This window comes from Cherax quadricarinatus, chromosome 61 (genome assembly GCF_038502225.1).
Source record: "Cherax quadricarinatus isolate ZL_2023a chromosome 61, ASM3850222v1, whole genome shotgun sequence".
Classification (NCBI taxonomy): domain Eukaryota; kingdom Metazoa; phylum Arthropoda; class Malacostraca; order Decapoda; family Parastacidae; genus Cherax; species Cherax quadricarinatus.
The window spans coordinates 13,398,668-13,425,457 of record NC_091352.1 but is presented as its reverse complement, the minus strand read 5'-3'; the positions used below and the strand labels follow the sequence as shown (position 1 = coordinate 13,425,457).

The window sequence follows — 26,790 nt, the reverse complement described above, 5'->3', positions numbered from 1 at the left end:
GGTCCACACACCCCCTACCTTTCCTAAAGCCTCCTTGTTCATCTGCTTTCCTATTCTCAATCTTACTCTTAATTCTTTCAAAAATAACTCTACCATACACTTATATGTCGTGCCGAATATGGAAAACTGGTCAATTAGCAAGAACTCATTTAAAATTAAGTCCTTTCTGAAATTTTCTGTTATACGTTTAATGATATATTTTTTTCATTTATGTTAATGTAGAAATTTATAATTTTGAACCAAAAGAATCTTAGAAAAGTCACCTAACCTTATTATAACAAGAACAATTTATTTTAGCCTAACCCAACTAAATATATTTTAGATTTGTTTACAGTAATTTAATACTAAACAAACATAATGAAATACATTTTTTTCGTTAGGTTCAGAATGATTTTGGCAAAATTATTGCATACACAAATTTTCACTTGTCCTATATGGCAAGATGAGCATTGCTATTTAAGCCAGGATCGCAAGCTCTGCCTATTCTGCACGATATATATATATATATATATATATATATATATATATATATATATATATATATATATATATATATATATATATATACACACACACACACACACACACACACACACACACACACACACACACACACACACACACACACACACACACACACACACACACACACACACACACACACACACACACACACACACACACACACACACACACACACACACACACACACACACACACACACACACACACACACACACACACACACACACACACACACACACACACACACACACAAAACAACCAATCTGAAAAAATAGAGAAATTCCAAGCGCTTTCGTGACTACTCACATTATCAAGTATCATCGTTCATTGATAATGTGAGTAGTCACGAAAGCGCTTGGAATTTCTCTGTTTACTGTGATCTTATTGCATGCATGCATATATATATATATATATATATATATATATATATATATATATATATATATATATATATATATATATATATATATATATATATATGTGTATATATATATATATATATATATATATATATATATATATATATATATATATATATATATATATATATATATATATATATATATATATATATATATAATGTATGTATGTGTTTTTTTTTTTTTTTTTTTTTTTTTTACGGAAGCAAGATGTCAAAGATGTAACAGGCAAGGACTTGGGTAAGGGAGTGATTATTGTACTGGCCTATCACTCCAGTAGTTCAGAGTTTGATTCTTGATGAGTAGGAAGCATTAATTTTTAATTTGATTTAAGCTTTTGGAGTATAGCATTAGCATATCCCCACTGACTAATTATAAAATCTATTCTGGTTCACAAATATCCTGCCAAATGAGAGATTGATAACTTTAGCTTTGCCTATATTAGTGATTCCTGATTAATGAATGGATTGACATATGAGAGCATTTTATTTCCCGTATTGAGAATGGGCAAGTTCTGAAAAAACTGGATCTCTCCCTCTGCCAAGTGCCACATCAACCAGGCTGTGATGGATATGTGGGCCAGCAGGCCCCACCTCCACCCAACAACAGCCTGGTTGGCTCCAGGTTGGTCTGCGAGGGTAGAAGAATTTGAAAATGTTCACAGGTGTATGATTTGCTCTGCTGGGAACCAGGTAGGCAGCTGTAGGTCTTGATGAAAATTTATTTTCCCAATTATCCTCGACTACAGTGACAGCACTACCCGCTTGATTTTCCAGACGTTGTCCTTTGGAATCTGTTTTCTTATTACAATACATGTTTCTCATATTTCCTGTTTTGGGTGTTTCCATTGAAGGATGTTAAAGGCAACTACTATTTTCATGGATTTCTTTGTTTTATGCAGGTAAATTATTTTTAAATGTAAAATTTAATTTGACTGTGAAGTGTGCTATTGTTGGGGCTTTGGCCTTTGATTGTCAACACCACTAAACATACTGTCAACAAAAAATTTCCAAGCCTCTACCTGGTTCTGATAGTAAAGATACTTTTATATGTTTTTATAATAATGTACTGAAACTTTGCTTTTACAAAGAATTAAAAAGGAGATGTTAGATTTTTAAAACCTTTTCACTTTCCAGACGGATTATATGTCAACGTTAGAAAAGGATTTTGACTATAAAGAAGAGCATTTCGATTTTATTCAACAATCAATTCGAAAGTTCTGCCTTCAGTATGGTGCGGCCCTCTTTTATACCTCGGTAAAAGAGGATAAGAATTGTGACCTGTTGTACAAGTATCTAGTCCATAGAATCTACAACTTTCCCTTCAGAACTCCTGCACTCGTTGTTGAAAAAGATGCCGTCTTTATGTAAGTTGAACTCGTGTATCTGATGTACTTAGTTTGTCTGTGGTAAGGTGCCTTTTTCCTTCCTGTTCCTCTCAAAATATTGGACATTAATGATCTCGAGAAAACGTGAATGGTTCTATAAATCTTGTTCTTTTAATATACGTTCAAAAATGATTTTAGATATTTTTACCTTTTTTATTCAATATTGTTGTTTGAGGCAATTTGAAGTGTTTTTTGTTTGTGATTGCTCTTACCCAGTATAATTTTTTTTTAATGAACCATCTGTATTCCACCGAGGCATGGTGACCTAAAAAGAAAAAACAAAGTTTTTCTTTTTAAATTTGGTGATTCACACAGGAAAAGGGGTTACTAGCCTCTTGCTCCTGGCATTTTAGTCTCCTCTCACAACACTCATAGAAGAATAAGATTATAATATATTATTTAGTATTAGTAAAGAAGTATTCGTGGAAATCAGCTATGTAGCAAAATGTATACAGACTTTACACTTCAAATGACCCTCTAAACTGTGGTCTCGCTGAAAAAAAAAAGTCTACACATTATGCATGTCCTCCAAGGAAAAGATGGATTTTTAGTTCTTATTGAATTTTAGTATTTAGGGAAAAACCCTCCAGGTATTATTTGTGAGCAGAAATGATTAATGCATAAAATACTTCTATAATAGTTTTTTCCCAAATCATGCAATTTTCGGTTGCTTCAGGCAGATATTTCTGAACTCCTTAAGGCATGAATTATTTGTCTTTGCAGCCCTGCAGGTTGGGACAATGACAAAAAGATTTCTATTCTCTATGAAAATATGCATACAATGACCCCAGATGACTACTACACAGATGTTGTGGTGAAGCCTCCAGTAGTTCGTAAGGTAAGAGTTGCATTTCGTGTTCCTAATAGCATCTTGTTGGACTTAGTAAAGTTTTATATGGCCTGTTAATGCCTTCTTCCATTTTCATTATATGGCATTTATTTACATTAAAGATGATGATCTTTTATCTGCATTTAATAATATACGTAACTGTTGCTGTATTTACTCTGTTTATTTATGGTATATAGTGTTACTGCAAATTGGTTTCTGATAAGTTGTGGGGCTTCTAATTTTGCCAGCAAAATGTAGAAATGTGTTCATTTGCAGGCTGTTGCGAGGGAGGTAGAAGTTCAAGCTGAGGATGAGCAAGCCTTTTTGGCACGGCATCTGGCACAGCTGCAGGCAGGTAGTACTGGTGCTCCTAATACACCCCAGGGTCGTCAGGAATCCCCTCTGAGACAATCACCAGCTGTTCAGAAGACCAGCGAGCGTCGAGTGTCAACAGGTGTCCCTCCTAATCAAATTGGCTCACCAAAGAAGGTCAGTGTCACTAGACATGTCTGTAGAAGTGCTGCAAAGCAATCATTGTGTGTGAAAAATGTTGTATTGTATCTTGATGTACATAAAATTTGATAAAGCTATGTAACAGTATGATTAGTAAGTTTTATACATGTTTATCATGTTAAAAATCTTTAAGAATGGTTGTTGCAGTACTTTGAATAATTATTATTATGTAGATTTAATTTTTTATAGTTTCATGTTGCACATTTTATTCTTAGGAATTATTTTTATAAATGCTGAAGTCAATAATGTGATCAGTGATTGCCGAAGATTATGACTAACTAGTGATAACTAAAACTTGTGGTAATCTTATGCAAGATTTAGGTTATGTAAATGTCAGATTTTTTGGAGATCGTGCATTCACAAGAGACAAGTAAGACAAAAATACGGATTTAGGGGCTGTATTGACAACAGTTTTAAGGTAAAAGGCAGTTTAGAAAATGGATTCGAATGTCATTGTTTAGGGCTTTTACACGTTATTATAATCTACAAGTTATTAGAATCATCTTATCTGGTTCTTGAACAACTAGATTTAGAATTAATGTTTTGGCATGTGTTGATGAATGATGGCATTATAGTTGGTAAAATTTTGATTTAGCAGACCTCATTTTAACAGATTTTTTATATAGCGGATCAAATCTGTTTGGACAGTTCAAAAAAATGGCGGACAAAATCTGTTGTTTCCAGAATTGTCTATTATTGTTATGATCTATTGGGTAAATTGATTTTATATTCAACAGACAAACAGTACTAGACACTTCATCACTATTAGTCTATTAAATTGAAGTTTCACTGCTAGTTATGCATAGACCAACACTGGCAATTAAATTATTAACTAAGCATAAAGGCCAATTGAAGTAAAAAAAAAAAAATAGTACGTACATATAATGGATAGTGGGAGATTTAAAAATAAATTTTGATAATTTCTTCATAATAGTAAAAAATATTAAGACTATTTAAATTCTGTAGAAACTTGTAAAATGTGTGTGTGGTATGATGGACCTGGGTGAATTATTTAAAAAAAAGTAGATGACATACTGAGGAATTAATGTTACAAAGAATAGTTTTATACAGTGGTAAATGTTTGGTTGATTGTGCATTTTTATAGATATGCTCTTTCTGTTGTTCAGGGCGAGGAACAATTGCCCTTTTAGCTTTTAAAAGGGCTGTTTTTTAATTCCACATTACATTTTCCTTCTTCCCATGATAGCCTGTTTGTAATTACAGGAGCAGAGCTATGCTCATTATGGCTTGCCTTAATTAGTTGTATAATTTGTCAGTATCTACTGTAATACTTTTAATATTGTTACAACTTTAGTGTTTGTTGCCTTGGAAGAAGTTCCTATGATAGTTGATATTTACTTTTTTTTTTTTTTTTTTTTAATTTATTTCCAAAGATAACATGTGCTAAGATGGTAAAAAATGTTATTTAGTCACTTAAAAAGTATAATTTTGAAGAATTAAAAACTTCCCATTTTTCTATTCCCTAATTGAGAAAGAATTTTTGATTGCTAGGTAAAATGAAGCATACTGTAATGTAAATCTCTGCTGGTACTTGTATTCATTACAGTCACTAATGAGCATTAGTTGAGAAAGAAGTGCATGTGTTGTTACCTTCATTCCCTTATGGGAAAGTTACGTCAGAAGTTGTACAGGTGTTAGAATGAACCCGTTCCTTGTAGTACTTCCAAATATTTTGATTTAACTCTGTAAAAATCATTGTAGATTATAGATAATGTATTTTCCACTTGCTTTTAGATGTGGAGGCCGCCTTCTGTAAGTGTGCAATAGATTTATACTGCCTTGAGTGTCATGTGTGGCTAGTTTCTGCTTTTGCCCCCAAAATTCAAGTGCTCTTTAGCTTAATTATATACTCAAATAAAAATCTATGCTTGAAACAGGATTGAGTAAAACAAACTCATTTTGTTTGAATTTATCATTTACACTATTGCAATTATGAGTACACACCATATGAATGCATTTATATGTACACATACCTGTATGTATACATGTTACAAATACACGTGCATGCACACATGCACACGTGCGTGCGCACATGCACCCATATAGAGGCTTTTAAAAGTACATTAGTAAATATTGAGAATAAAATTCGTTGTAATTATTAGCATTATAGTAAAGATCATTTACTTGATCTGGAAATGGCAAGTGGTTAGGAAAATAAATTAATGGAAACGAAAGAAAAGTTTTAGGTAGTACGTTGGCAGACAAAACTGCGCAGGGAGGTACTACCATCCTGCTGAGTGAGTGTAAAACAGAAGCCTGTAGTACCTGTTTTAAATGATGGTAGAATTGCTGGTGTCTTTTCTTTCTCTCATAAATATGCAAGGTTTCAGGTATGTCTTGCTGCTTTCACTTACACTTAGATCACACTACATATGTATGTTTTTTTTTTTTACCTCCCAACAAGTCTGCTGTCTCCCACCAAGGCAGGGTGACCCAAAAAGAAAGAAAAAATCTCCAAAAAGAAAATACTTTCATCGTCAACACTTTCACCTCACTCATACATAATCACTGTTTTTGCAGAGGCACCCAGATACAACAGTTTAGAAGCATGTACTATAAAGCTGTATAACATATCCCTCCAAACTGCCAGTATCCCAAACCCCTCCTTTAAAGTGCAGGCATTGTACTTCCCACTTCCAGTACCCAAGTCTGGCTATATAAAAATAGCCGGTTACTCTGAATCCCTTCACTAAATATTACCCTGCTCACACTCCAACAGCTCGTCAGGTCCCAAAAACCATTGGTCTCCATTCACTTCTAACACGCTCACGCACGCTTGCTGGAAGTCGAAGCCCCTCACCCACAAAACCCCCTTTACCCCCTTCCTCCAACCTTTTCGAGGACGACCCCTACCCTGCCTTCCTTTCCCTACAGATTTATAAGCTCTCCATGTCATTCTACCTTGATCCATTTTCTCTAAATGACCAAACCACCTCAACAACCTCTCTTCAGCCCTCTGACTAATACTTTTAGGAACTCCACATCTTCTAATTTCCACACTCTGAATTCTCGGCATAATATTTACACCAAATTCTTGGCATAATAATTACACACTCTGAATTCTCAGCATAATATTTACACCACACATTGCCCTTAGACAGGACATCTTTGCTTCCAACCACCACCTTGCGGCAGCATTTACAGTCCAAGCTTCACACCCATACTAGAGTGTTGGTACCACTATTTCATACATTCTCTTCTTTGCCTCCATGAATGACGATTTTTTGTCTCCACATGTACCTCAACGTGCCACTCACCTTTTTTCCTTCATCAATTCTATGGTTAACCTCATCCTTCATAAACCCATCCGCTGACACATCAACTCCCAGATATCCAAAAATGTTCACTTCTCCCATACTCCCTCTCTCCAATGTGATATCCAATTTTTCTTTATCTAAATCATATGATACCCTCATCACCTTACTCTTTTCTATGTTCACTTTCAACTTTCTACCTTTACATGCAAGCATATACAGTGGAACCTCAAATTTCAAATGTATCGTTTATCGAACTCTTCGAAAATAGAACCCTTTTTTCTAACCAACTTTGTCCCTTTTATCGAACTTGCCCCTATTTTTGAACCAGCTTTGTCCCTATTACCGAACTCGCCCCTATTTTTGAACCACCAGGTACCGGACCTTTCCGGCAGCCCGCTCTGTCCGTGTCCCCACGCGCCGTGAGCCAGTCTGGTTTTGTTGATGCTTGAGTGAACACTAACCTGCGCTCTCATTCAAACATTTTACGATTATTTCATTGTGTTTAGTGCTTGTGGGACTGTGAAACAAGCTACAATGGGAGCAATGAAACTTGCTAGTGGTACCCCTGTGGAAAAGAAAGTGAGAAACACCATAGATGTGAAGAAGGAAATAATACAGAAGTGGAATGATGTCCAAATGTTTGTGGAGAAGTACCACCCTGAGCAAGCTGAAACAAGCCATCTTTGCAACAAGTTCAGTGACAGAATCATGTCCCATTTTAGGGAAACCTTAGAGGCACCAGAAACAGAGGACTGTGGACAGTTATTTTGTGAGACAGGGGTCCAGTGACTCTCAGGCTGGTCCTAGTGGCATTAAAAGACAGAGAAGGGAAGTAACCCCAGAGAGGGCTTTGATACCTGAAGTCCTCATGGAGGGGGATTCTCCTTCCAAACACTAACCCCAACTCCTTCTCTTGTCCTCCTTCCTATCTTCCAGATGCCATCACCAATCTTCAATAAAGGTAAGTAAAATGTTATATGTTTATTTAAATTTATTAATACATAATTGAACACTATATTTATTGTGTGTATGTAAAACTATAATTAATCTCTATAAAATGTATTTTTTTTTTTGTGAATCTTTTGGGTTTCTGGAACGGATTAATTGTATTTCCATTATTTCTTATGGGAAATATTGCCTCGCTTTTCAGACTTTTCGAATTTAGAACTAACTCCTAGAACGGATTAAGTTCGATATTTGAGGTTCCACTGTATATACACACACCCCTCTGGGTTTTCTTTTATTTTCTTACTAGTTCTTGTTTATTTCCTCTCATCTCCACGGGAAAGTGGAACAGAATTCTTCCTCCGTAAGCCATGCGTGTTGTAAGAGGCAACTAAAATGCTGGGGGCAAGGGGCTGGTAACCCCTTCTCCTGTATAAATTAATAATAAATTTAAAGAGAAACTTTTGTTTTTCTTTTTGGGCCACCCTGCCTCGGTGGGATACGGCTAGTTTGTTGAAAGAAAGAGAAAGAAAAGAAAAGTTAAGGAGGTGCTAAGATACAGTGAATATGAGGGGATGCAGGTGTTATTCTACTTTTGAGTACATTAAGCATATAGTTCTGCTATTTGCACCTAGTATTGATGCTCATAGTTTCTCTAAAGAATGAATAAGCATAAAACCACAGTAGATAAGGGCATTTTGGTAGAGATTATTGTCAAAGGTAACATTGCTAATTTAAAAATGTTGAAGCCACCAGTACAAGTTAATTTTTTTTACCTATTAATTAATATCACTGATAATGCTAAATTGTGAACTTGAATAGTTTAGTAGTACTGTAATTTTAACAATGTATCTTCAGTTCTGTAACTTCTTGGAGTTTTCTATGTATCCCCTACTATGTTACGACATAAAATATCCATACTGCACAGCCCAATAATGCCTATACCTGCTTCCAGTTATTTATAATGGATATTAATAATTTTGAAAAAATTTCTCTTAAAATGGGAAGTAGAGTAGATTTGAAATTCTGCATAAGAATTAATATGTATTTAGTCAAATTTTCTAAATTGGTTGGGTCTGTCATCTGCAAATTATTGTTGTGAGCATAATGTCTTTCAGAGACAATACAAAAGGATGCTCCAAATTATTTAATTTGTGTGTTTTGTATGTAGAGGAATAGGGACTTGAGGTTAGCATTGTGACCAAATTTTGTATATATGATGTATGTAGTGAACTTAAGCCATTTGCTTATTTAAGCCATTTGCTTAAATTTTTACTGAGTTTTCATTTCCTATTTTAAAATACATATGTATTTATTTAGTTGCAGTTTTTGCTGTATACTCAATCAGTATAGCAGTTTTCTCCAAAAATGTCCGATTCCCTGAATGTACTGTGTTCAAATTCTTTTTCATGGTATTTGCCAGTTTCTTAAAATACAGTTCAGAAAGTTTAATGATAAAATGATTAAATAAATATTGTGTTATGTCACATTGACAAGCCTCCCTTCAACCAAGCACCACCTTTGAAACCCTGACCCAATTTGTGTAATTGTTCTTTTAGATTACTATACCAAGTTCACTTTTTTTTTTTAAGTAAGATTTGCTCTGCTTCATTACTAAGTGGAGCTTATTCCTCCAGGATTTCTACACTCATTACCTAAGTTCTTAATGCATCGTGGCTGCATGAGGAGAAGCTGTCTGGGTTTGCTAAATATTAGCCTAGTGAATGAGGCACATGAGCTACTACTTTTCCTTATTTTTTTTTTATACATATTTTCTTACCTGATATATATATATATATATATATATATATATATATATATATATATATATATATATATATATATATATATATATATATATATTTATATATATATATATATATATATTTATATATATATATTTATATATATTTATATATATATATTTATATATATTTTATATATATATTTATATATATTTATTTATATATATTTATATATATTTATTTATATATATTTGTATATATATATTTATATATATTTATATATATTTATATATATTTATATATATATATTTATATATATTTATATATATATATTTATATATATTTATATATATATATTTATATATATTTATATATATTTATATTTATATATATATTATATATATATATATTTATATATATTTATATATATATATATTATATATATTTATATATATATATTTATATGTATATATTTATTATATATTTATATGTATATATATATAATTATATATATATTTATTATATATATATATTTATATGTATATATATATATTTATTATATATTTATATGTATATATATATAATTATATATATATATTATATATATATATTTATATATATATATATATATATATATATATATATATATATATATAATTTATATATATATATATATATATATATATATATATTTATATATATATATATATTTATATTAAAAAATTCTGGCAGTGATAAGAAGACATTAAATACAAGGAAACCTCTATAAGTACAGTAGATCATTTCACCCCTGGAGTGGGGGAGGCTTTTATTAAGTATTGTGTACTGATAAAGGTTGTACCCACCCTTCCCTCTTGAGTGAAATGTAAAAATGAAGGCTCCCCTGAATTTAGTGTCTTCTTGTTAAGTAAAAGGATACTAGGGCAACTAAAGCAACAATTTATTGTGTCAGCGTTTCACTCTACAGGAGCTTTGTCAAGCCAGCTTGACAGAGCTCCTGGAGAGCAAAATGCTGCCACAATAAAATGTTGCAATTAATGCAACATTTTATTGTGGCAGCAGTATGTTAAGTAAAAGGACACTAGTGCACCTAATGTCCTTTTACTTAACATATTGCTGGTAATTCTACTAACTTTAATAGTGTCTTCTTACCACTTGCTGGCATTATATGCCTAATGCATACACATTCTGGCAGTGACGAATTTGTACTTTACTGTACCTGATAGTTTATAGCTTGAATTAAATTATTCCTCATACATAATGATTACTTTGTAATTCTGTGCAAGTGAAAACTTTATTTAGTTTATTATATTTAGATTGGAAAATAGCTTAATCATGTATAATACTGTAATGTCTTTGGACTTGTGATCAGTACGAGATGTAATTTTGTAGTAAATATGTGCGTGCTAAATCATTTCACCCGTCACTTGTAGGAAATTCAGGTTAATGTAATATCGTCTATTTCTTCCTTATTCCAGCTTGTGTAGAAAAATAAATATTTGTTGTTTCTTAACTATAAGTACATCAAAAAGGAAGGTTAAGGAATGTTAACAATTTGAAATTTGTGACAGATTGAGTCAACAAAGCCTGGAGTTACTGGAGCAAATGAAGGTGTCTTAGCAAACTTCTTCAATTCCCTGCTTAACAAGAAGGCAGGAACTAATTCACCTTCACCTGGGCCCATAAAAACAAATGGTATGTAGTTTACAAAAAAAAAAAAAAAAATTTATTAATTGTTGAGATGCTCTTTTTTTGTCTTTGTAATGAGACATTTACAGCTGCATCAGATAAACAATTTTATACATGTGCAGAGTATACTAGGTTGTCTGCTTTTAGTGCCAAAGGCTCATAAGTTGCACTTGAAACATTTATCTGCCATCTGAAATCTTTCACAAGGGTGTTGAATGTGTGATATATGAATAAAACTATAAATCTAGAGATCACTGACTAATATGTTGGGCTATGCTCATAGACATGTTTGATTTTTACCTATTGTGAACTATATTACTTTGGGGAAATGTAGGATTTTTAGTTTCAATATCCACCTTTCCCAAAGCTTCACTTACAGAAACACACACAAACCTTATACATGTGATCCATTTTTGAGTATGCAGTGCTGGTGTGGATTTCTCACCTAGTAAAACAAACTTGTGTGTAAATGAGTGTATGAAGAGGGTTGCCTGAATTGAGGGGACTAAGCTATGAAGAGAATGCAAGAACTGTGTCTAACATCACTGAATGAGTGAAAGAATGATTAAATATGATCATGACATTGAATGCCATGGGGCATAGACAAGGGATATAGTAATAGGCTTCATTGTTGGAGATTACTTACCCAAATGAGCCTATGTTACATCAGGAAGAATTTCAACATTAATGTGTTAAAGAAATGGGCAGGTAGTGACAGTGACTGTGAGCTTGCATACCAGATCAAAAATAGATTTGACTGGACAGTCACATCAGTTGTTCAAATGTTAGGAGGTAGAACAGAGTTCGAGCTCACAACCTGCAAATGAAGACCTTCCTAATCAATATACCAAGAAACAAAGTGGAGCTGATTAACTGGCAGGGTTGTATCCTTTGATTCTGATAGGGTAACGAGTTAAGGGTGTGCATAGGAGTCAAGATTACCGAGTTCTGATATTCTACTACTATATAAAGTAAAACTGAGATTATTATTAAAAATAAGCTATGAGGAATGAGATGGTTTACAACTACAGTGACTGGGTTTAGCACTTTGACTGTTATTAACAAATTCAGTCAGACACCGTAGCTTAACAGGGAAAGATCTCTAGAAATTATGAAAATCTTGCAGTCTGAATGCAAAGAAGCATTTCTTATTTGCAAGGCAACTGTTAAAAATCACGAAGAACCACTGGTTTGGTGAGCAAAATAAGGATGGATCAATCTGGAACAAAAAAAAAGGAGGGGGGGGGGGAATTATGAAGCCCACCAAATGCCATGAAACCTGATTATGAGAGCCAGAAATTAATGTAACATAGTCAGGGATTGAAATAGGAAGATGCTTTAATACACTGTCATTCATACCAGCCAAATCAAAAGTAGAGCCAAAGCTATTCTGCAGCTGGATCAGAAGGAACAGTATCTGTATGGGATCTGGTGATTAGGCTTATTAACAGGGTACTACTCATTACTAATGATCAGTGGCTGCTTGTCAAAAAATTGAATGGGAGGACTGCATGACTGAAGCATCATAGAACAGCAGTTTGTAATTTTAGACAATACACTTCTGTTTTTTCAACTTCTTCATTGTGTTTCGCTATCAAAATCTTGTAATGCTGAATCAATTCGAGCTGCAATGTTCACTTTACCCAGCATTGAGAAATCAGTAACGTTATTTACATGCTTGGTTGACTGCTTATGTTTCATTACTTTTTATGGTAAATGCCTCAAGTCAGTCATGCTACTTTTTTGTCCATGAAGACTCGCCAACAAATAGTAAGCATGGAAAACAGAATAAAGTGTTCTTTTCGTCATAGCCGCAAAGCCATTCACTTTTCTGGTTAACACTGATGTTAAACTGGTGCATATATTCTTTGCTCCTACTTGTACTTTTTTGTAGAATGGATAAAACTGGTGTATGTTGTCCTTTTTCTTTTATCTTTACTTTTTCACTTAAAATCTACTGCAAAAAGTTAATACTTTGTAAATATTTAACTGAGTTTACTCTAGTTTTCACTGCCATTGCTTATCAAATGGTAATTAAATTTAACACTTTTGAAAAGAATTTAAACGGCCACTAACACCAATACCGGCCACACATTACAATGCGCATACTCACAGCGTAAACAGACCGATTGCAGTTGGGTGTGTGCTGCATTGAATGCAGCTCCTCGCTGCCAGATGTAACACCATTAATACCTATACTGTTGTTCTGTATCAGACTTCTATTTTTAATAATTTTTTATCTCGTTTCAAGAACAACAAAAAAAATATAAATAAAATTTGCTTATAAATACATTGAAAACAACATAAAACAGATATTTCCTGTAGTATATTTGTCAGTTGCACATTATTTTAGCGTAAGGTTGCAGTGAGGATCCGGGGGGACTGCAGCTCTGCAGCTCCTATGGATGAGCCACCACTGTTAATGATGCATGCAAAGAACACGATAGAATATTCCATTTTTTCAAATCTTAATAAGGGACAACACCATAAATAAGAGAAACTACACTGAATGGTTAAACATTGAAATTGCTAGTGGACATGAGACTCCTGAATGAACTCTTAATCATGTGCTTCAAAGGCAAGGTGATTAAAATAAATGGTACTTTTCCATTTTTTTTTAACACTGGCTGTCTCCCATCGAGACAGGGTGACCCGATAAAAAAGAAACACATCCACCATCACTTGCTCTTATCACTATCTTGGCAGAGGAGTGCTGATTCTACAGTTCAGAACTGCAAATTTCCCTCCTCTTCCTTCAGAGTGCAGGCACTATAATTCCCACTTCCAGGACTCAAATCTGGCTAACCAGTTCCCCTGAATTCTTTCAGGGGAACACAGTCACACACTTGCTAGAGGTCTAAGCCCCTTGCATACAAAAACCTCCATTATCCCCTCCCTCCAGCCTTTTTTAAGACAACCCCTACCCTACCTTCCCTTCACTAAAGATTTATATGCCCTCCAAGTCATCCTGTTTTCTTCCATCTTTTCTAAATGTCCAAACCACCTCAGTTCCCTCTTCAGCCCTCTGGATAATACTTTTAGTACTCCACTCCTCCTAATCTCTTAAGCTGAGAATTCTCTTCAGCAAATTGTTAGGAATTGGGAAATTACAATAAGAATTGAAGAGGACAAATGTAATTCCTGTAGGCAGTAAAGACTGGGGTCCTAAACTAATACTCCTGACAACTACACTGTGCCAAGTGATGGAAATAACACAGAAAGGACTAATAGAACACTTAACCCTTTCAGGGTCCGTCCCGTAGATCTACAGCTTTATGTTCAGGGTCCAAACCGTAGATCTACGCCATGAGCTCAGCTCACTCTGATAAACTGTGAGTGGTACATTTGGGCCTAGATATGAGAGAATACATCTATGTGGTATGTGTGCACCACATAAAACAGATCCTGCAGCACACTGTGTATAATGAGAGAAAAAAAATTAAATCATGATTTTTCGATTAAAACAGCAACTTTGCAGTGTTTTTTCGTATGTTTTTTTATAGTTGTATTTGCGATTTCTTGGTCTCATTTGATAGAATGGAAGACATATTACAGAAATAGAGATGATTTTGATTGGTTTTAGCACTGGAAATGGCTTGAAACTGAGCTCAAAGTAGCAGAAATGTTAAATTTTTGCCGATATTCAAGAGTAAAGAAACGACCTCACACGTCTAATACACGTCAGCTGGTGGGTCTAATATACATTCACAAATATGGTGATGATATATATACAATTATTACAGTATTGCATAACAGTAAATCTTCTATTTTTTGGTGTGAATAAAAATTCATTATGTGAATAAAAAATTAAAATGGAATTTATTTGTAAAGCCTCAAAACATAACTAATGAACAGAGGAAATGTTAGTTTAGTGCCAGGAATGCCTACATTGTTCATTCTGGACCCTATTTTGAAATTGGAATATTTTGAACTTTGTGTTAAATTGGCCAAATTAACAATTTCCGATCACTTTATTTTGTAGTTGAAACAGTTGACTTGGCGATTTCTTGTGCTCAATCGATAGAATAGAAGTAATACTAGTGAAATAGCTAAGAATTTGGTTGATTGGAATAATGTAATTGGCCTAAAATGGGAGTCAAAGTCGGCAAAATCGCCGATTCGTAAATATCGCTGACACATCAAAATTTGCGAGAGCATAATTTCGTCAATTTTCCACCAAATTTCGTACTTTTTGTTTTATTACCTTCATAAAAAGATTCTCTACGATTTCATAAGAAAAAATAACAAATTTTTTTTTTGAAAATTCTTGGACACTGGTGCGTGACTCCAGATTTGGGCCTTGGACCCTGAAAGGGTTAAAGAACGTGTATTTCCTCAGAGCACCGACATTTTTTCAGGAAAGCAAATTCTTAAAAACCTAATGTAGGCCTATGACAGACTGATGGGGACCAGAGAGACAAAAGGATGGATGGACTGCATATTCCTAGATTGCAAGAAAGTATTTGGCAGTGTCACAACGGACTACAACACAAATTGAAGATGCAAGATGTTGATAGGCAAAGTAATAGCATGGATTAAGGTACTACTGTACTTACATCTGAATGACAGAAGATAAGAGGAATTAGTGAGTGAAGATGTATCAGGATAAGAGAGTGCAACTAGCTGGAGGTCACTCAAGGATTAGGTACTAGGCACCATAATGTTCTTGCTATATGTTGACAGCTGCTAATGGTGGTAAATTCCTCACTACCTTTGATTGCGAATGGTGCAAAAAATTTTGAAATGGAATCAAATGGAAGACTGCAAGAGGAGTTGATCAAGCTATGGAAATGGTCAAAATGGTGGCTACTAGAATTAACCAGAGTAAATGCATCTAAACTCTCCTTGAAGACATTTTGAGCAGCAAAAGGTATAATCAGTACTTGTGTATGCAATGCCAGTATGAAACCCTCATCTTGCCAAGCAAAAAAATGAAACCTAAAAAATGCACAGAACTTATCAGAGAAAGAAAAAACTGAGCATTTACCTTAGGGCATAGACAAGGTAGATAAGGGCTCTCTAAAAAAAAAAGTTGCACATTCGACTGAGCCAGAGATATTAAAAAGCATGTCAGCTTAATGGTAAAAATGCAGAACCAGCAGCACCATAGAAAAAGCATGCATTTCATGCAGTGATTCAAACTTAGAAATGATCAGCCTATTTATACGTCAGTTAAACTAGTTGATTGAAGGGCTGGCTGACCTAGAGCTGTTTCATTTAGGTTTATTAACTTACACAGATAACTTGTACTTAGGAGACTGAAACTTATGACGATGTTTCATATTAACTTCGACCATTAACAAGTCGCACAGAAAGTGAGAAATGAAGGGGACCTGAATTTTTAATTTGTTTTTTTAATTACATATAGTGACCAAAATATATGCTATGTTGAGAGTTTACCTTCATTAACAATGCACTCCATGTGAGACTAATATGAAATATGCAATGTATTTTTGGCTAGAGCATTTGAAAAAAATTATTAAAAGTGCTTCAAGATATTTACAATTCTTTGAGCAGAACTTGGCTTATGGAAACTACATGGGACATTGGTTATTGCAAAATTTGACACATTTCCAAGGTAGAATGATGAAAGCTTAGGTACAGTATTAAAATACAGAACTGTATTTTGCTGTTTTTGGTATTGCTTCACAAAGTATTTAAGAATACAATGTGTCTTTTAACCCATTCAAACTTACCTGTCCATGTATTTTGATCTCGTATAGAATCTTCCCTAGACATCTCGACCACTTCCCAATGTTGAAGAAATTCAAAGCAGCACCTGAAACATCTGTTGAAGATTACCATGTGCTGGTTTGGATGTCATGTAAGTGAAGCAGTCACCATTTATTTACAGTATTTCATTGTGAATAAAGAATTAGGATTCCTTGGTAAGATAATATGAGGGAGAAAGTAAAATGAAAGCTAAAGGAAACAGCTACAAGTAAAGGCAAATTGGAAAATTTTCTATAGAAACCATGATTTAAAGATGTAGGAAAACTTTTTTTTGAAGGAGTTATGTAAAGGTGGAGAAAATGTAACTGATAAATACAATGTTTGTGCCTTGAGTATTGCCAGGAATGAGCAAACACCATCAGTTGGGAAAGAGGTGCTTATTTTATTGCCTTCATAACTGCTCCCAACTGGAGCAAAGGCTGACTAGTCACAACAAAATAATCCAGATTTTGCTTGTTGTCTAACATGTGAATCATCATGTTAGACTTGGATGATTGTTGCTGTGTCCCTGTCAGACAGGGATTTTCATATTTTTATACATATTTTCTGTATCTTTAAGGATAATATCTTGAGTCATTCGGATTATCCACGAAACCCTTGTATGTGGTCATGCTTTATGACCCTCAGGGGTGTCTGTAGTTGATTGCACTAAAGTGCTTAAGTATTCTGTAATGCATCTGCCTGTTTTAGTCTGCAGTAGTGACCTCTGACATTCTATTCTCCAGGTCACAATCTGCACTACTTGGTGCACTAGCTCTTAATTTTCTTTTCATTGTCTTTAATTATATGGACAGTGGCTTTTCTCAGAGCCAGAAGTATTGGCATTTAGAATCATGCTAGCACCACCTTGAAGCATATAAAAAATTAACACTTTCTTAGTAAAGCTGGTAAAAGCTTTAGGAAAACTTGATATAAAAATCTACGTGTCTAGACTAAATTGTATCAAATAGGAACAAATTACACATACGAAATGACCATATACAGTACCAGATTTCTGTTACGGCTAACCACATTCTGAAAAATTTTAAGAAAAATCGATTCACTTGTAGCAACTGGTGTTGGTTCCAGTCAGGTTAGTATTGGAGACTGACAAACTTACTCTTCTATCACTTGGCCGTTTCACACCGAGGCAGGGTGACCCCAAAAATAAGAAAGAAAAGCCCGAAAAGAAAGAACTTTCATCATCATTGAACATGTTCACCATCATTCGTATGTAATTACTATCTTTGTAGAGGCACTCTGACATGACAGTTTAGATGTCTCTCCAAACTGCCAATATCCCAGACCCCTCCTTTAACACTTTGACTGTTTCGGCCGTACATATATGTCTTATGAATCAGTGTTTCGGACGTATACAGTGGACCCCCGCATAACGATTACCTCCGAATGTGACCAATTATGTAAGTGTATTTATGTAAGTGCTTTTGTACGTGTATGTTTGGGGGTCTGAAATGGACTAATCTACTTCACAATATTTCTTATGGGAACAAATTCAGTCAGTACTGGCACCTGAACATACTTCTGGAGTGAAAAAATATCGTTAACCGGGGGTCCACTGTATATACTCAATAATTCTAGCGGCTTCAAATCAAGCAGGAGAAAGCTGGTAGGCCCACTTGTGAGAGAATGGGTTGTGTTCAGTGTGCACTGTAGAAAAAAATCCTGCAGCACACAGTGCATAATGAGAAGAAAAAATTCCGACTGTGTTTTTGGATTAACCCCTTCAGGGTCAACAGGCCCTCTCAGAGACTTGTTCTCAGGGTCGACCAAATTTCAAAAAAAAAAAAAAAATTTTTTTTGTTCTTATGAAAAGATAGAGAATCTTTTCCCAATCATAATGACACCAAAAGTATGAAATTTGATGGAAAACTTAGGGAATTATGCTCTCACGAAGTTAGCGGTCTCGACGATGTTTACGCATCGGCGATTTTGCCCACTTTGAGCCCTATTTTCGGCCAATTCCAGTGTACTTGTCGACAAAAATCATAACTATTTTGCTAGAACTCCATTTTTCTATCGAATGAGTACAAGAAACCACCCATTTACCGATTTCAACTATCCAATACAGTGGTCAGAATTTAGCAATTTTGCCAAGTTCACACAAATTTCAAAAGATGCCAATTTCCGAATAGGGTCCCAAATAAACAAGAAAGACATTCCTGGCACTAAAATAACATTTCCTCTGTTCATTAGTCACGTCCGCATGTCCCTCTTACATTCTTTTGCTTTCCACTTTGAATTTTTATTCTCACAAAAAAATAGAAGATTTACTGTTATGCAGACTACTGCATTGGTGTAGAAATGGTATAAATATTATCAGCGCACTTGTGAAAGAATATTAGACTCACCAGTTGACATGTATTGGATGCATATCATGATTTGTTTACTTTTGAATTTTGGTAAAAATCGAACATTTCTGTTACTTTGAGCGCAATTTCAAGGTAGTTTTCTTTGTAAAACCAGTCAAAATTATCTCAATTTCTGTAATATGTCTTCCATTCTATAAAATGAGACCAAGAAAACTAGAATACAACAATGAATACCATACGAAAATACAGTGCAAAGTCGCTGTTTTATTCCAAAAACAGGGTCAAAGTTTTTTTTTTCTCATTACGTACTATGTGCTGCAGGATTTTTTTTATACCATGCACACTGACCACATAGACCCATTCTTTCATATGTAGGCCTACCAGCTTTCTCTCACTAGATTTGAGGGCGCTAGAATTTAGGCATACTAGTACGTCAAAAACCCTGGTGCATAAGCCATAGTAGTACGGCTGAAACCCTGAAAGGGTTAAAACACCGACTTTGAGGTGTATTTTCGTATAGTATTTATGGTTATATTCTAGTTTTCTTGGTCTCATTTGATAGAATGGAAAACATAGTACAGAAATAGAGATGATTTTGATTAGTTTCACGATGAAAACGACCTTGAAATTGAGCTCAAAGTAGCGGAAATGTTCGATTTTTACCAATGTTCAAGAGTAAGCAAATCACACCACATGTCCAATACACATCAACTGGGGAGTCTGATGTTATTTATACCATTTTTACAATAATGCAGTAATCTGCATAACATTCAATCTTCTATTTTTGTGTGAATAAAAAATCAAAATAGGAAGCAAGAGTAATGTAAGAGGGGTCTGAAGACTTGACTAATGAACAGAGGATATGTTATTTTAGTGCCAAGAATGTCTGCTTTGTTTTTTCTGGACCCTGTTTTGAAATTGGCATCTTTTTTAATTTGCTTGAAATTGGCCAAATTGCCAATTTCTGACCACTTTATTGGGTAGTTGAAATCGGTAAATGAGCTGTTTCTTGTACTCGATAGAAAAAATGGATTTCTAAAGAAATAGCTATGAATTTGGTCAACTGGAACAATGGAATTGGCCAAAAATAGGGCTCAAAGTCGGCGAAATCGCCGATGTGTATATATCGCCGAGATCGCTAACTTTGCGGGAGCGTAATTCCGTAAGTTTTCAATCAAATTTTGTACTTTTGGTGTCATTAGCATTGGGAAAAAATTCTCTATCATTTCATGAGAATAATTTTGTTTTTTTTTTCCAAAAATTTTGCGACATAGAATGACAGTTTCAAAAATGGGCTTGCGACAGTCAAAGGGTTAAAGTGCAGGCATTTTACTTCCCATTTCCACGAGTCAAGTCCGGCTAACCAGTTTCCCTGAATCCTTTCACAAAATATTACCCTGCTCATTCTCCAACAGCTTGTCAGGTCCCGAAAACCATTCATCTCCATTCACTCCTATCTAACATGCTCACGCACGCTTGCTGGAAGTCCAAGCCCCTCGGCCACGAAACCTCCTTTACCCCCTCCATCCAACCATTTTGAGGATGACCCCCTCCCTCCCTTCCCCTACAAATTTATACGCTCTCAGTCATTCTACTTTGTTCCATTCTCTAATGACCAAACCGCCTTAACAACCCCTCTGCAGCCCTCTATTACTTTTAGTAACTCCACATCACCTAATTTCCACACAACGAATTTTCTGCACAATACAGCCTTTCCTCGCTTAATGACGGAGTTCCGTTCCCAAGACCACATTGTTAAACGAATTCGTCGCTAAGTGAGGAGCATACTATAATGGTAATTAGTCTGTGTCCACCATCTTTGATATTGTTTTAATGTCACCTTTGCCCCATTTATAACATTTCTGGTATATTTTTAAATGTTTATACAGTTGTGTACTGTATATTGAAATAAACAGAATAGAGGAAATCAGCTGTAATATACATTATTTATGTATGAATATTGGTCAGAGAGCCCGTCATAAGTCCGAGTTGTTGGTAAAAGAGTACTTCGCTAAATGAGGATAGGCTGTATTTACACCACACATTGCCCTTAGACATGACATCTCCACTGCCTTCAGCCGTCTCCTCGCTACAGCACTTAAAACTCATGCTTCACACCCACACAAAAGTGTATGTGTTATCCAATTTTTCTTTATCTAAATCGTTTGATACCGTCATCACCTTACCCTTATCTACGTTCACTTTCAACTTTCTACCTTTACACACCCTCCCAAACTCGTCCACTAACCTTTGCAACTTTTCTTTAGAATCTCCCATAAGCACAGTATCATCTGCAAAAAGTAACTGTCAACTCCCATTTTGTATTTGATTCCCCATAATTCAATCCCACCTCTCCTCCAAGACTAGCATTTACATCTTTTGCAACTCCATCTGTAAATATGTTAAACAACCATGGTGAATTTACATATCCTTGTCTAAGACCTACTTTTTCTGGGAAGTGATCTTCCTTTTTCCTACACACCCTAACCTGAGCCTCATTATCCTCATAAAAACTCTTTACAGCATTTACTGACTTACTACCTATTTCATACACTTGCAGCATCTGCCACATTGCTTCCTTATCCACTCTTATCATGTCCCTTTTCTAAATTCATAAATGCAGTGAAAACTTCCCTACCTTTATCTAAATATTGTTCACATATATGCTTCAATGTAAACACTTGATCTACACATTCCCTACCCATTCTAAAACCTTGTTCATCTGCAGTCCTGCAGATTTAATGTTTTTTTTTTAACACATCGGTTGTTTCCCACCGAGGGAGGGTGACCCAAAAAGAAAGAAAAATCCCAAAAGAAAGAAAAAACTTACATCATCATTCAACACTTTCACCATCACTCACACACAGTCACGGTCTTTGCATAAGCACTCAGATACTACACCTCAGATCTCCCTCCAAACTGACAATATCCCCCCCCCCTCCAAAGATTTAATATACAGTGGACCCCCGCATACCGGACGCATTGCATAACGTACAATCCGCATACCGGACGCTTTGATCACTAAAATTTTGCCTCGCATACCGCCCAAAAACCCGCTCACCGCCCTTCGTCCGAGACGCGTCCAATGTGCGGCCTGAGCCACGCTCACGTGTTCCGCCGGTGGCATTGTTTACCAGCCAGCCTCCGCGGTAACATCCAAGCATACAATCGGAACATTTCGTATTATTTCAGTGTTTTTGGTGATTTTTTCTGGAAAATAAGTGACCATGGGCCCCAAGAAGGCTTCTAGTGCCAACCCTACAGCAATAAGGGTGAGAATTACTATGGAGATGAAGAAAAAGATCATTGATAAGTATGAAAGTGGAGTGCGTGTCTCCGAGCTGGCCAGGTTGTATAATAAACCCCAATCAACCATCGCTACTATTGGTGGTACAGCTGCTGCTGTACCACCGTCAGCTGCTGCTGCACTGTCAGCTGCTGCTGCACTGTCAGCTGCTGCTGCTGCTGTAGTACCGTCTGCTGCTGCTGTAGCATCGTCTGCTGCTGCTGTAGCATCGTCTGCTGCTGCTGTAGCATCGTCTGCTGCTGCTGTAGCATCGTCTGCTGCTGCTGTAGCATCGTCTGCTGCTGCTGTAGCATCGTCTGTTGCTGCTGTAGCATCGTCTGCTGCTGCTGTAGCATCGTCTGCTGCTGCTGTAGCATCGTCTGCTGCTGCTGTAGCATCGTCTGCTGCTGCTGTAGCATCGTCTGCTGCTGCTGTAGCATCGTCTGCTGCTGCTGTAGCATCGTCTGCTGCTGCTGTAGCATCGTCTGCTGCTGCTGTAGCATCGTCTGCTGCTGCTGTAGCATCGTCTGCTGCTGCTGTAGCATCGTCTGCTGCTGCTGTAGCATCGTCTGCTGCTGCTGTAGCATCGTCTGCTGCTGCTGTAGCATCGTCTGCTGCTGCTGTAGCATCGTCTGCTGCTGCTGTAGCATCGTCTGCTGCTGCTGTAGCATCGTCTGCTGCTGCTGTAGCATCGTCTGTTGCTGCTGTAGCATCGTCTGCTGCTGCTGTAGCATCGTCTGCTGCTGCTGTAGCATCGTCTGCTGCTGCTGTACCACCGTCAGCTGCTGCTGCTGCTGCTGTAGTACCGTCTGCTGCTGCTGTAGCATCGTCTTCTGCTGCTGTAGCATCGTCTGCTGCTGCTGTAGCATCGTCTGCTGCTGCTGTAGCATCGTCTGTTGCTGCTGTAGCATCGTCTGTTGCTGCTGTACCACCGTCAGCTGCTGCTGCTGCTGTAGCACCGTTGTTGGTGTGGCTTATTGAGAATACCAAGAAACAATTAACCCCAGAGGGTTAGCCACCCAGGATAACCCAAGAAAGTCAGTGCATCATCGAGGACTAACTTATTTCCATTGGGGTCCTTAATCTTGTCTCCCAGGATGCAACCCACACCAGTCGACTAACACCCAGGTGAACAGGGAAAATGCCTGGAACTAGTGCTCATATTGGTGAATTTAGAGCCAGCAAAGGTTGGTTTGAGAGATTTAAGAATCGTAGTGGCATACACAGTGTGATAAGGCCTGTTCTGGAAGAAAATGCCAAACAGGACCTACAGTACTCAGGAGGAAAAGGCACTCCCAGGACACAGTGTCTCATCAGTCATTGCTGCATCTTCAATAAAGGTAAGTGTCATTTATTCTTCATTTAGTAGAGTAGTACATGCACAATATATATTGTGCATGTACTACTCTACTATTGTGCATGTATCCTTCTCTTTGTGTGTAGGAAAATGTATATTTCATGTGGTAAAAAAATTTTTTTCATACTTTTGGGTGTCTTGCACAGATTAATTTGATTTCCATTATTTCTTAGGGGAAAATTCATTCGCATACCGAACATTTCGCATAACAACCAGCCCTCTTGCACGGATTAAGGTCGCTATGCGGGGGTCCACTGTACAGTGTAACCTCTACTTATGAGTTTAATCCGTTCCATGACCTTGCTCGCAACTGGATTTGCTCGTTTGCAGAGTCAATTTTCCTCATTTAAATTAATTGAAATGGAATTAATTCATTCCAGTGGAATTCCAGGCACGAGAAAATACTTTAATAATTTCCCTAATATCAACTCTACAGCTTATTTATCTATCCCAATTCATGTAATATGACATAATGAACAATACTAATAACATAGAAACATGATATATACACTAGAATGAATAAAATACATGTCATTAGGTATGTGGCTAGTGGTGGTGACAGCAGCCATTGTTGTTGGGGTTTATAGGACTACCACAGTGGCCATTCCTGCTCCTGACTACATGTGTAGAGAACCTAGGATAACCCCAAAAATTCTTAGTGCTTCACTTAATTGCTACACTCTTAATGCTACACTTTGCCACTGCTGCTTCACGTTGTCTGCCACTGCTGCTTCACGTTGTCTGCCACTGCTGCTTCACGTTGTCTGCCACTGCTGCTTCACGTTGTCTGCCACTGCTGCTTCACGTTGTCTGCCACTGCTGCTTCATGTTGTCTGCCACTGCTGCTTCATGTTGTCTGCCACTGCTGCTTCATGTTGTCTGCCACTGCTGCTTCATGTTGTCTGCCACTGCTGCTTCATGTTGTCTGCCACTGCTGCTTCATGTTGTCTGCCACTGCTGCTTCATGTTGTCTGCCACTGCTGCTTCATGTTGTCTGCCACTGCTGCTTCATGTTGTCTGCCACTGCTGCTTCATGTTGTCTGCCACTGCTGCTTCATGTTGTCTGCCACTGCTACCTCATGTTGTCTGCCACTGCTGCTTCATGTTGTCTGCCACTGCTACCTCATGATGTCTACCACTGATGTCACCAAAGAATCGAACATTTATGCTATTTTGTGCTCAATTTCAAGGTACTTTTCATCGTGAAACCAATTAAAATCATGTTTATTTTTGTAGTATATCTTCCATTCTATCACATGAGACCAAATAAAACGAGAATACAACCGTAAAAACCATACGAAAATATACCGCTAAGGGGAGGCTAATGGCTGAGAAGTGAACTCCATTATTTATAGTCCGATTTCTTTAATTTTTGTTGTACGTTAAGCATCTTTTCATCACACATTGCCCAAGTTTCAATAAGATAGTCCAACAGACAACTGAGATCCAATTCCCTAAATCAAGAGCAAGAGCCCCCTCACCAGTGTCAATTAACCTCCCTTGAGGCCCGCTCACATCTGGAAATTTTGCTCACTTCTGGAAGCAAAAAGTTGACCGAGCAGCTGCTCGTATCTGGAAAAACTCGCACGTGGATGCACTCATAAGTAGAGGTTCCACTGTATATTGTAAATTCATGAAATTAACCCGGAAATTATGAAAAAAAAATTCAAAATGGTATTTTCGGCAAATAAGAGGCCTTTATCAGACACAAGACTTAAAAAAAAAAATTACATTTTTGACAAGATTGTACAAAAATAGAAATGGTGGGGGTAACCAGACATGCACAACAAACGACCATATGGAAAAGATAAATGTACAATTTATTGAAGTTGCGATCAAAAAAAATTTGTAGAATATTGGTGGTAAGCAAGTGGTGTGTATGTGACTTCCTCCTCACCCATTAAGCATGGCATCATCAGCCATTAACAATTCAGATGTGTGGTAGTGTGTTGGAGTGATGTCTGTGAGGTTCCCTCATTTTGACTGGAGGTGAAGTCATATCAGACAACCTAGTGCAAGTGATGGAGCATGGATACCAACCCTTACTTCCTCTTTCCACAACACATTTCTACTCTTCATCACATATCCAGATCTTTTCTGGGCAGATGTAAAGGTAAAAATGAAAATAATGGTATACCATAATTCAACAGTAAGATACTAAACATGGTACAAAATAGGATTAGAATTAGAATGAGGGGTAACAATTTATAAGTTTTTTTTTTTTATTTTTTATTATCACACTGGCCGATTCCCACCAAGGCAGGGTGGCCCGAAAAAGAAAAACTTTCACCATCATTTACTCCATCACTGTCTTGCCAGAAGGGTGCTTTACACTACAGTTTTTAAACTGCAACATTAACACCCCTCCTTCAGAGTGCAGGCACTGTACTTCCCATCTCCAGGACTCAAGTCCGGCCTGCCGGTTTCCCTGAATCCCTTCATAAATGTTACTTTGCTCACACTCCAACAGCACGTCAAGTATTAAAAACCATTTGTCTCCATTCACTCCTATCAAACACGCTCACGCATGCCTGCTGTAAGTCCAAGCCCCTCGCACACAAAACCTCCTTTACCCCCTCCCTCCAACCTTTCCTAGGCCGACCCCTACCCCGCCTTCCTTCCACTACAGACTGATACACTCTTGAAGTCATTCTGTTTCGCTCCATTCTCTCTACATGTCCGAACCACCTCAACAACCCTTCCTCAGCCCTCTGGACAACAGTTTTGGTAATCCCGCACCTCCTCCTAACTTCCAAACTACGAATTCTCTGCATT

At 36.5% G+C, this 26,790-nt stretch overlaps 1 protein-coding gene across 6 annotated transcripts in view; it reads left to right on the top strand.

Annotated features, from left to right (window-relative positions):
* The window catches only part of Dlic (dynein light intermediate chain), a 98,499-nt gene that overhangs the window by 42,189 nt on the left and 29,520 nt on the right, over positions 1-26,790 (top strand). For 4 of the 6 annotated variants that reach the window (XR_011393706.1, XR_011393709.1, XM_070098241.1 and 1 more), the window contains 4 exons: positions 2,081-2,310; positions 3,055-3,169; positions 3,437-3,649; positions 11,213-11,336. Coding sequence is in view for 2 of the 6 variants with exons in the window: in XM_070098241.1 (XP_069954342.1) it covers positions 2,081-2,310; positions 3,055-3,169; positions 3,437-3,649; positions 11,213-11,336 (682 nt within the window). In the remaining 4 variants the exon portion in view is untranslated. Of the gene's footprint in view, positions 1-2,080; positions 2,311-3,054; positions 3,170-3,436; positions 3,650-11,212; positions 11,337-17,053; positions 17,155-26,790 lie in introns of all 6 variants that reach the window. The other 2 variants (XR_011393708.1, XR_011393707.1) reach the window with 2 other exon arrangements.